Source organism: Chenopodium quinoa, unplaced genomic scaffold (assembly GCF_001683475.1).
Source record: "Chenopodium quinoa cultivar QQ74 unplaced genomic scaffold, ASM168347v1, whole genome shotgun sequence".
Lineage (NCBI taxonomy): Eukaryota > Viridiplantae > Streptophyta > Magnoliopsida > Caryophyllales > Amaranthaceae > Chenopodium > Chenopodium quinoa.
The window spans coordinates 698,193-710,716 of NW_018744066.1; the positions used below are offsets into that span (position 1 = coordinate 698,193).

General features: G+C 31.9%; 2 protein-coding genes across 2 annotated transcripts; both read right to left on the minus strand.

Annotated features, from left to right (window-relative positions):
- Positions 1-621: 621 nt before the first annotated feature.
- LOC110691070 (oxysterol-binding protein-related protein 4B-like) lies at positions 622-6,099 on the minus strand. Its single transcript, XM_021868006.1, has 7 exons — positions 6,079-6,099; positions 3,804-3,965; positions 3,320-3,565; positions 2,940-3,036; positions 2,045-2,330; positions 1,828-1,933; positions 622-975 (listed from the first exon to the last, which is right to left on the minus strand). Exons 1-7 carry the CDS (start codon positions 6,097-6,099, stop codon positions 721-723), a joined length of 1,173 nt encoding a protein of 390 aa, XP_021723698.1. The 3' UTR covers positions 622-720.
- A 2,242-nt stretch (positions 6,100-8,341) lies between these two features.
- LOC110691071 (oxysterol-binding protein-related protein 4B-like) lies at positions 8,342-11,805 on the minus strand. The gene is made up of 6 exons (XM_021868007.1): positions 11,788-11,805; positions 11,462-11,626; positions 10,123-10,368; positions 9,829-9,925; positions 8,821-8,945; positions 8,342-8,596 (listed from the first exon to the last, which is right to left on the minus strand). The coding sequence occupies exons 1-6, from the start codon at positions 11,803-11,805 to the stop codon at positions 8,342-8,344; spliced, it is 906 nt and encodes a 301-aa protein (XP_021723699.1).
- Between the last annotated feature and the right edge of the window lie 719 nt (positions 11,806-12,524).

The following is a 12,524-nucleotide window of genomic DNA, read 5'->3' on the forward strand; positions in this document are numbered from 1 at the left end:
GGATTTGTGTGAATGTCTGCGCTTTTAAGAAGAAATGACACGCGCGTGGAGATCAGCGTGTTTTTTTGGATTCCGTTATTTTTGGCAATTTGATGACGCGCGCGTGGAAGCTCCGTTATTTTGCTGAGCTGGACGCTGGCCACACGGTGTGGCCAGCTGCACTGAAGAGGCGCTGCAGTTACAATTATTTTGACATACATCTTTAATTATTGTCAACGTGATACATATAAGCTTTTTTTTTTTTGTAACAGATACATATAATTCCTTTTTTTTTAAAACGGATACATATAATCCTTTGTTCTCAGTTAATTAACCGTCACTGTGTCACCTTTATAATTAAACTAGTAACCGTCACGGTATCTATTAAATTCAAACCTAATGAAATAAAATGATGAAAGTTATATAGGAAAGATGAACGGAGCCAGTAAAAGCTTACATAGTATGCTCTTGCTCTTGTTCTTTCAAAAAAAAAGTTAAAGAGGAGCAAGCTAAGAATGAACTTTCAAGTAAAAACTTAGCTTACACTCCTACCTATGCTTTGATACAATCAAGCAATATTTTTGGAAATTTGATTGATAATTTGTCAACATATATGATACCATGTAATCCTTAAAAAATTAATTGTACTGTCTTGGACTCACGGTGTCACCTTTATACAGTAATTTTTAAAATTATAATGTGATTATTAAATTCAAACCGAATGAAATAGAACCTAGAAATTTAAATAGGGAAGACAATCGGAGCCGGTGGAACTATCTTTTCCTTAGGGGAGCAATCCCAACCAGAATCAGGGGTGTAAGACAAATCAAAATGCTTAGGAATCCAATCTTCTCCCCTTGATTTCCTTTGTTTCAAGAGTTCTCTTTCCTTTTCTTCCACTGCTCTCTTTGCCTCTCTTGCTTTGTCCCAGTCTTTTCTTAGAATAGCTTTGCTCACTTCTGCCCACACTCCTGCCGATTCACTTTGCCACACTCCCTTAAAACGATGTATACATTAGAATAAGTACACCAGTCCATTACACCAGAGCTAGTTTAGTTGTTAAAATATATTTTAAAACTATTATCACAATATCAAAAGTTTAACATGTTCACGTATAATGAATGTGCAATGCATTTATCTGATTTTTACTTATATGAACTTATTCTATTTTATTTGAATGAACTAACATGATCTTATTAGGCCTTATCAAAATCTATTTTAGTTGTATTTTAAACTTGGGTACCTTTAGATTATCATCACAACATAACTTAATAAATTTTTTCTGAACTTAGCTTATCTTAACTTAGCTGCCCTTAAACCTAAAATAACTGAAAATAAAGTCAACATAATACCCCTAAATCCTCTGAAATGTCCCCCCCCCTAAAAATGTCTTTTTTTATGATTAATTAGGATTATATATCAATTGTAATAAGGAATTACATACATATATTAAGAGCATTTCTTTGCACATGACCAAAATCTATCAATGTCTTGTTCTCTTTACCTTATAGTGTTATACTAATAAGCAAAAGCGAAAATACATGGCTTAAAAAGAATCAACTACTTCCTCCGTTTTTTTAGTTGCATCACTTTCATAAAAAGAAGTTTTAAATTAGTTACATTACTTTCCTTTTTAACTAATAAATTCTCTTTATCTCTCTCATACCACATAGAACCCATTTATTTTTCTTTCTACCATTTGGTACTCCAAAAATTGTTCGTGAAAATAAAAGTGATACAACTTAAAAAACAAAGGATATATTAAGGGGGGGGGGGGAGAGGCATGACACCCGTCGAATTATCCCCTTCTCAACAAAAATTGAAGGTAAACTAAGAAAAAAAAACTACCTCATTATGGTCCCTTAGAATCGGGGTAGGAAGTGCAGAAATAACCCCTTTTGGACCGTATAGGACTTTGGTTTTTCCATCCGTAATATCTTTTATATAAACACACCTGGAGCAAAAAAAAAATGATGTATATATTTTTGTTAAGCAAGAATATATATCATTCGTAATATCGAATAGAGTTTTTATAACCTAAATTGAACAAATAGGTTACGGGTACCTGTCCCAATGGCCATAGATTTCAAATAACTTCTTGGACGAATCAAAGATCTTGCCTTTGATAGCCCCATTGTCCCCTCCAAAGCCTAAAAAAGAACCACTTTTAAAGTGTAGCTCAGCTTCAAGTCCTGTTTCTTGGCACTTAATCTTGACATTTCCTACCCAAGAAGCACCTGGTTTTGGTAATAACCTATATTGTAGTATTGGAGAGTTCATCACATAACTTTCTCCCTTTTCTAGTAGATTTAGCGTCCTTTTTCCATGTATCACTCCTTCTATGACGGTTCCTATGTATTAAAAGAGGGAGAAAATCATTAAAACTAAACATAATTAAATAGAGAACAAACTCATCAGGTCTTGGATACCACCCTCAAAACTTTAACTAACTAAGCTAGTTAGCATCCACACGTCTGTATAGTGAGGGATGATATATCGATGCATTTCCCATACTCAAAAAACTTTTAGTTAGCATCTACACGTCTGTATAGTGAGGGATGATATATCGATGCATTTCCATACTCAAAAAACTTTTAGTTAGCATTCACACGTTTGTATAGTGAGGGATGATATATCGATGCATTTCCATACTCAAAAAAACTTGGAAACCACTTGTACTACTACAATAATTTTGTACTCGAATTTGCACAATTAATAATTATTAGAAATAATCTAAATTCCAAAATGTAAATCAATTTCAGTTTTATCAAACTAAAAACTTGAAATTGGATAAGATATGGAACATGCTCGATCTAACAGTTTAGTTTTGGTTCAAAATAAACAATCAACAACTAATCAATAGGAAGTAATTATATAAATCTCTTAGATTAGTTGAGTGATTATTCTTAATTAAGGAATTTAAAATGCAACCTAGCAAATTAAAGAAGTAATTGGAATACCATAGAATTTAGGAACAGCATGTTGGCACCAAATGAGCTCAATATTGTTAGCCTCGTCTGTTCCATGCATTGCGGATACTGGCGGGTGATGAGAAATCTACAAATAAAGAGCCAAAAAAATCATATTGGTGTTTAGAATTATATTAAACCGGCACCTGTCACAAATTTAGCCTGTTCAGGTCCGCAGGTCAACGCTTGAGAGTAGAGGGGGAGGTAATGGAATCCCCCTACTCCCAAGTATTTTGTAATTAGTGGGGCTCGAACTTGTGACCTCTAAGTCATAAGGCACGGTTCACCACTAACTTCAAATTTAGTTTTTAATCTATATATGTACTACAAAAGATTTAATTAAATTACTTGTACATTACGAGCATACGTACTTGTTCAGCTAGGATGTTGAAGGTGCCTCTAGACGCATGGTGAGTTTCGCCAAGAATGGGGTTGAACGGGGCGACTCCAAACACCGGCATACGAACAGTCGAGAGATTCCAAGCAACAACGGAGATCATCCGATCAACAGCGTTCTCTCCGGTCGTGCATTTTCTAAGCATGTCCGTGTTTACACAATAGACTAATTCTCCATAGCATTGTAGTTGTGATTTTGGAAGATTAAATAAGGGAGGTAGCTAAAATTATACACATTGAAATATCCTAATTTTATTAATGAATTATTGCAAAAACATAATTTAATTCAAATTTTTGTTTTTGATTAGCAACTAACTAACAATGTACGAGTCATTCTTAAGAAAGACTATTTAATTTCGGTGTGGGGAAGATCTTATAGGTTTAGAAGACAGTTATGACATTATTTTTACTAATTTGTTCCCTTAAAATGACCAATTTTGTATGTGGCAATAATCTTACATTGAAACGAGTAAGATCAGCTCCAGGTCTAATGTTCTTGAATAGACTGAAAATCAATTGAAGAATATTAGGAGCCTTGTAATCGGTATCTGATGTCCCTTCTAGAGAGAGTGGAGATGTTAATATGATATCCTTCTTGTTCTCTATCTTCAAATCGTGAACCTAAACATCCATCACCAAACAATTATGTAAGTTCAATATATATTTTTCGTAAGTTTAAAGTATAAAGTGTAGTTCATCAATAAGCTATTATCATATTATATGACATTCAATAAGATTTTTATCAAAGAAATAATACAATAACTTAGAGAATCGCTCGGCCTAAAAACTAATTATGTTAATGAAAACATAGTCATAAATAGTTTGTGAGAGCGAAGGATAAGCTCAAGTTGTTAGAGCTTCACTCTCAGTTCCAGGATATCCTGAAATTAATTCTCATTAGTCGTCCTTGTCGCTCTCCAAACACGAAAAGAAAAAGTTGTTAATAGTTTGTTTTTTAAAATTAAAAAGGCATTGTCATTGTTGAAACTTAAGGTTTGTGGTTGAGACTTGAGAAGTTGAGAGGCTATTCTTAAACAGTCAGCTTCATATGCATGGCAACTTAACAAAAAACGTACACGTAAATTTTAATTTATTACCATTTTTTTTGTTATTTGTCAAAGTTTAATGCCAACGTTACTGATGTAGATAACCTTGTCAATGAATTGAAACTAAACGAAGTAACACAATGAAGGAAAAAAAACTCAAAAAAGTGTACGAATTGTTAATCTTCGGATTTATGTATTGAGTTAATAAAATGTAAAAGCATTTAGAAAACACATCTATATAACACTCATATTAAGATATTACATTTCTTAAACACGTTAATTAAAAAGTTAATGTTAATTCCAATCAACTCGGCTAAAAAAACCATGTATAAAAGAAAGTCATCCTCTTATTTAATACGAGTATTAATTTATTTGAACTAAATGTCTAATTTTAGTCAAAATTTGTGAGATTAATATTAGTACAACAATGCAATACAAATAGACATTATAGTATATCTTCCCTCGACCAAGTTTCAAATGCAGTTTCATATGCAATTAAAAGAATGAAACCTTAGAATATTATGTGTAACTTTGGAATATTTTATATCTTACAAATAAAACCCTAAAGTTGCACATAACAATTAAGGAGATAGTATATATACTCCGTAGTAAGCTCCATGGATAAAATGGAGAAACAAAATATATACTTGTATGTAAAAGTAAAAGAAATTTTGAGCTAAACCATAATGTCTACAAATGTATACGATGTACAATTAGCATAATGCAAAAAATCCTTTAATTTAAGTGGTTCAAACAAAGAATAACAAATAACCAAAGTTCATCAATATTTTTACTTATTCACAACATAAATTGTCTGCTTAATATTAATACAACAAATTAAAATGATATTCTTATAGCCTTATTGCCTATAGACTATAACAAATTAATAGTAATCTATTATTGACTATTGTAGTAGACAAGTAGCGATGATAATCTCCTCGTATGTACTCATGGATACTTTATCTCTAGATTATACTGTATTATTGCACTTACTCGAATTATCACTTATATTAAGAAAAAAACACAAATCTAGAAAGAGATTAAATTTTTTTTTTGCAACAATAAGCTCAATAAACAAAATTAAAAAGAGAGAGAGAGAGTTGCGTACCATTATGATATGATGAGGTGATGAAGAAAAGAGAAGAAAAGAGGAGGATATTTTATATTAGGAGTGAAAAATTATTAAGTGTTGAAGTGTTAAGTGAGGAGACAAATAAATAAACAAGTGTTGGAAGTGTTTTAAATGTTTATGCTGCCTTTATGGTTTTGAGAATGCGAGGTAGTTAATATATGCAATGGTTGTACTTCAACTACGTAGAATTCATATTAATTGGTTGTTAGATATTTCATGAACTTGCATGCTCTTTAGTCCATCCAACTCATCTGTCTTCTCTTCGCGTCGATTCAAGCAAAGTGTTCTGATTTGACTAATCCTTAACCTAATTTAAATCGCAATACTTTTGTTTACGTCCATCTCAATATGAATCATCAGCAAATCAACAATAAAATACTCATATAAAATTTAGTATACGTATGTATTATTAAGTATTTAAGTGGGTTTTTATTCTTCAAAGAAATTGTATTTATGTTACATTTCTATTTTTAGATAAAATGTTCTAGTCCACACAAGAATTTGATTTTTTTTTTTTTGTTTGTAAAAATGTGTCACATCTGGATATCATATATACTACGTCGATTGTCAAGGCCATTTTAGATTCTTTCTCCAGTTTCCAGGCGCTTCACATTTATCGGGAAGGAAATCAGGCAGACTATGTCGCTTCTCTAGGCTACTCCACTCCGACCCATCAAGATATCAACCCTTTTTTAGATAGCAAATTTTCTTATTTCTTACTTCTTGATAGTTTAGGTCACGGTCTTGCAAGAAGACGTACCTAAACTCCTACTTGTATCTTACTTTTTTAAAAAAAAAAAAAATATACTACGTCGATTAAGAAAAGAATAACGAGAACCTACAATTGACTAGTTACTAACAGAATTGCTTAGTACTGTAGTAAAGAGGAAGTACAAAATTAGATAGAATAATTAATTGCAAAGACCCTGGATAATTTCCTATTAATGTACTATGGCGTTAAATTTTAATTGCGTGCAATTAATATTAGGCCCTGTTTGATTCACCTTAATTTTGCTGAACTGAAATTATTTTTACTGAACTGAAATTATTTTTACTGAACTGAACTTAATTTTACTGAACTGAAATTATTTTTACTGAACTGAAATTATTTTTACTGATTTTCTATTATAATTCTTCTTTAAGAAAACTGAATTTTACTGAACTGAACTTATTTTTACTGAACTGAAATTATTTTTACTGAACTGAAATTAATTTTACTGAACTGAACTTATTTTTACTGAATTGAAATTATTTTTACTTAATATTATTTTTTTAAGGTGAATCAAACAGAGCCTTACTTGGTAGTATATTTCACGCATAGTGTACTATCTCATTTTGTGTACTTGCAATTATTGAATGCGTACATATTCGGAAAATTTAAATTATTGTAAGAAACTACTCCACCTGATAAAAAAATTATTGTAAGAAACTACCTAATAAAAGATAAGATGTTGTAAGAAACTACCTTATAAAAAACAAAATATTGTAAAATATTACATCTGCCTGAATTTTCCTCGTTGACATAATTTTTCGGCATTGACCCACCTCAAAACACTTCTGAACCACCACGAAGGTTGGTTTATAAGGTGGTAAGGCTATTTTTGGGGTAGTTAAGGGGTATTGTGGGCTACGAGATGGTGCTTTTTGGTGTAAGTTGTTGTTCTTTGGGGTTGGAGGGTGGTTTCGGTGTGGTGGAGGAAGTGTCAAGTGGGTTGTGTTGGTTTTGGGGATGAAAACGGTGGTTTAAGGGGTTTTTAAGGTGGTCAACATCGGAAAACTAGGTTAACGTTGAAAATGCGATCAAATGTAGCATTTTACAACATTTTATCTTTAATCAAGTAGTTTCTTACAATTTTTTTTTATTAGGTAGTTTCTCATAAAATTTGGTTATTATTAAGTACTTTCTAACAAAAAAATCCTTTTTAATTTGTTGTTATTTTGACTTTTATGTGAGATAATCATCATTTAACAAACTTTAGAAACGAAGGGAGTAATTCGTGATTCATTAATGCTAAGTATAAATGACAAAAATCCTCACTGATTGGTCTCCTCTTAACCGGTACAAACTTGTAAGCTTGATTTGAACGAAGGGAAACGACCAATGTATGTGTGGATCATATTAGTTTCTTGACTTTCTTCTCTGATTAATTGAGTTATTGCTGTTATATAAAGTGAAAACTTACCCTTTTTAATTTATTATCTTCATTTATAAAATTTGTCGTACTCTACCAAAACATGCTATATTTATCATAGTAGCATCAATCGATGCCTCTTCTAGTGAAACCTTCTATAGTGTGATGCAGGGATAAGAATTCAGATGCATTGCATCAATTAAATCTAACTAATTTTTGAATTTCATTAATTATTTGTCGACATGCAATATAAATATAATCTTTTGTTCTCGATTAATTTAATAGTCACGGTGTCAAATTGTCACCTTTAGTTTGTAATAATTTAAATTAGTAACGTATGTAACTATTAAATCGAACTTACTGATATAAAATGAAGAAAGTTAATTAAATAGGAAAGATGAACGGAGCCGGTAAAAGCTTACATATATAGTACTACGTATAAATTAATTAAGTTACGGAGGAGAAAGAATGAACTTTCACATAAAAACTTACACTCCTACTACCTATGCCTTTGACACAATAATCAAGCAATATTTTTTTACAAATTTGATTGATAATTTGTCAACATGATACCATATAATCCTTAAATATATAATTAATTGTCACGGTTTCACCTTTATATAGTAATTTTGAACAAGTAGATGAATGTGACTATTTAATTCGAACTGAATGAAATAGTGTAGAAAATTAAATAGGGAAGATGATCGGAGCCGGTGACACAATCTTTTGTTTAGGCGAGCAATCCCAACCAAAATCAGGGGTGTAAGACAAATCAAAGTGTTTAGGAATCCAATCTTCTCCCCTTGATTTTCTTTGCTTCATGAGTTCTCTTTCCTTCTCTTCAACTGTTCTCTTTGCCTCTCTTGCTTTATCCCACTCTTTGCTTAGAATAGCTTTGCTCACTTCTGCCCATACTGTTGTCGATTCACTTTGCCACACCCCCTTTAACATAAAATTGAATAATCACGCCGTTACAACAAAGCTAGTTTAGTTGGTAAAATATTTTACTAAAGTAATCACATATTCACAATGTATATATTCATTTATCATGTTTAGAGTTATCAATTGTTACAAGCTAAGGTCACAAGATGTATAACAACAAATGTGGTATATGTACCTCATTAGGGTCCCTTGGAATTGGGGTGGGAAGTGCAGAAACAACCTACCCAAGAAGCACCTGGTTTTGGTAACAATCTAAATTGTAGAGTTGGAGAATTCATCACATAACTCTCTCCCTTATCTAATAGATTTAGCCTCCTCTTTCCTTGGGTCACTACATCTATGACAGTTCCTAAGACATTAGATTATTAGAGAACAACATTGAAGAAAATAAATTAGTTATTCAACTTGCTTATTGGTTAGTTATATTAGCTAGTTTGACTAATTAAAGTACGAGTATTTGTTAAAAATTCATTACTCGATACATAATTACTTTAATTGTACCATATTAAAAACTAGAAATTAAAAAGAATTGATACTACTAGTCCTAACTTGGTCTTTGGACATTCTTATTTGAAAAGCCTCAACTTTTTTTCAACTTATGGCAATCCCAACTTCATTTTGGGATACTTCTTAAAAACAATTCCTAACTTATTATTAATAGACAAACCGGTTAAAATATCACTTGTTGATTTTTTAGTGATTTGTTTTACTAAATACTGTGAATTGTATTGTTTTAAGGTGAAGAGAACATGCCCGAAGGAAGGGGTGGGTGTTTAGAGGGGTGGAGGATTAATTTTTTTTTTAAACAAAGGGCTTGTTCTCTTACGTTGAAATTCAGTTCAGTTCAGTTCAGCTCGGTTCAATAATTCAGTTCAGTTCAGTTCAGTTCAGCTCAGTTCAGTTCAGCTCCTAATTTCATTCTCTTATAAAATATTTATTTCAGTTCAGTTCAGCTCAATTCAGTTCAGTTCAGTTCAGCTGAGTTCAGTCAATGAGAACAGGCCCTAAAAGCAAACATGTAATTATTATGCAAACTAAACAATGAATAATTAATTAATACGGAATACAAATAAATTATATAATTCTCTTAGCCATAATAATAATAATTTAATTCCGAACATATGCTTTAATAGTTGAGTGATTATTAAGGTATTTCAATAAAAAAAAAAGGTTGAGTGATTATTAAGGAATATAAAATGTACATAAGCATTTTAAAGGAGTAATGACAATACCATAGAACTTAGGAACATTATGTTGGCACCAAATGAGTTCAATATTGTTAGCCTCGTCAGTTCCATGCAACGCTGTTACTGGCGGATGATGAGAAACCTACAAAGTACAAATTAAACAAGGGGCAGCAAAAGATGTTACAAATACGTATGTATGTATATATATATACGGTAATACGGAGTACAAAATATTAAATTAAATTAAATTAGTAGATCACATAAATACGTACTTGTTCAACTAGTACAATCTTATACGGTAATACGGAGTACTAAATATTAAATTAAATTAGTATGTACTTGTTCAACTAGGACGTTGAGGGTGCCTCTAGATGCATGATGAGTTTCACCAAGAATAGGGTTGAATGGGGCAACCCCGAACACCGGCCTACGAAGAGCGGAGAGGTTCCAAGCAACAACCGAGATCATCCGGTCGACGGCATTATCTCCGGTGGCACATTTTCTAAGCATGTCCATGTTTACACAATAGACTAATTCTCCATAGCATTGTAGTTGTGATTTTGGAAAATTAAACAAGGGAGGTAGCTGAAAATGTACACATTTTATTGTTATTACGTAATAAACTAGAGTAAAAACATAATTTAATTCAAAATTTTGGATTTGACTCCCATTCATTAAATATATTACTCCCCTCTGTGCCACGTAAACCCGGCCCCTTTATTACGTCACGTCATCCACTCAACTTCTCATTACTTCACGTATCTATCACCTCTACGTCACGTCATCTATTTGGCTTCTCATTCATCATCTCATTATTACATGTTATGCCCTTATAATATAATAAAAAAGTTCCCTACAAGATTTAATTTGAACATGCAAACTCTAATCTATATCTATATCTATCTATATCTATACTTAGTATTTAAAAATTATAACCAAAAAAACTAAGAAAGACACATGTCCCCATCCATTCTATTACACTTTTCTAACCATAGTGCCACATGTCATCTTACACTATTAAATTTTTATTATAACATTTTTTTTAATTCTTTCATTAAACTTATACTTCATCTTTCGTACACACTCCATCTCTTCATCTTCATCTCTCCCCTTTAATTCAACCTTTTCCTATTCTCTTTTTAATTTTAGCCCTTCCACCTTTTATTTAAGCCTCTTTTTCGATCAAAGTTCCAAAATTTTAATTTCGTTAATCATGTTTCCGATTACATATTATATGACTTACTGATATTTCCTCACTTATCTCTCAATACAATTTTATATGAATAACCCGTGCATTGCACGGGCCATAAGGCTAGTTCTAGAATTAAATGTCTTACCGTCAAGCCAATCTATGTGATATTTTTATGTTGTTGCTGGAATACAAAATATTACTCGTAATATATAGCAATGACTGTGTGAATAACAAATTTGATTACATTGCATGACATTTAAGTCATAAATTAAAACGTATATTGATGATCAACCCATATAATGGCCCAGGGCATCCGGGCCCAAATACTAGTTTTAAAATGATAGATTGCTTTTGAAATTTAGTAAGTGTAAGATTATAGTAGTGTACACAATTATGACATTTTTAGTTTTTATTTACTCATTTGTTCCCTTAAAATGACCAATTTTGTACGTGGCATAAAATTAATCAAAGTAGATAAAACCTTACATTGAAATGAGTAAGATCAGCTCCAGGTCTAATATTCTTAAAGAGACTGAAAATCAATTGAAGAATATTGGAAGCCTTGTAATCAATATCCAATGAAATCCCTTCTAGAGAGAGTGGAGATGTTAATATGACATCCTTATTGTTCTCAGTCTGCAAATCATGATCCTATATATACATACATATCATCATCAACTAAGTTACTGCGTATATAAGGTCCGTTGAGTGAAAATCGGATGAATAGGACACGACTTATTAAGTTTCATAATATAAGTTCTACTCGATTCAAATAAGAACAATAAATTCAGATAAATGAAAATCAAATGAACAATAATTTTTAACTCCATAATTTAAATAATGGTTCTACATGCAAAATTAAATACATCAACAAATTAAAACTTATTGAAAATGAAAAACAAAAAACATATTGAAACTTAAGGAGTAGTTGTTGATGTCGTTCTTGAAAAAATGAGTAAACAAATAAATGAAACGTTGCACAGTGAGGTAAAATTGTTTGACCTTAAGTGGAGATGTTAGATGCGCAAATGCTAAGTGAAGCTACTTTGTAAAGCAAATATAGTTGAACATTGAATGTTGATAATTAATTTGGTCAATCAAATGACTGTCTGTGCAACGTGCTCCTAATAAGTGTAGCCAATGACCCAATAGTGTGAGAGAGTTACTGTTGTGCGACAGCGGAAGCAAAGGTCGTAAACAAACAAGAAAACAATAAAGAAATTCAATGCAAACAATAAGAACAACACCAAGAATTTACGTGGTTCACTATCGATGTGATAGCTACGTCCACGGGCACCGAGATCGAATGATTTCACTATAAACTGCAAAGATTACAAAGATGATTCTTGTATTTCTCAAGAACGGCTCTCACTCTGTCTCTCTTTTAACCCTAATACTGATATTAGGGAGGTTTTATATTAATCCCTAAAATAAAAGATACTTGGGCAAAAAGATAACATAAAAGATAACTTTAAATCGTAAAATCCGCGTCTCCGCATTTTTCCTTCTCCGCCCGGTCAGACCGGGCAAGGTCTGCCCGATCGGGCGC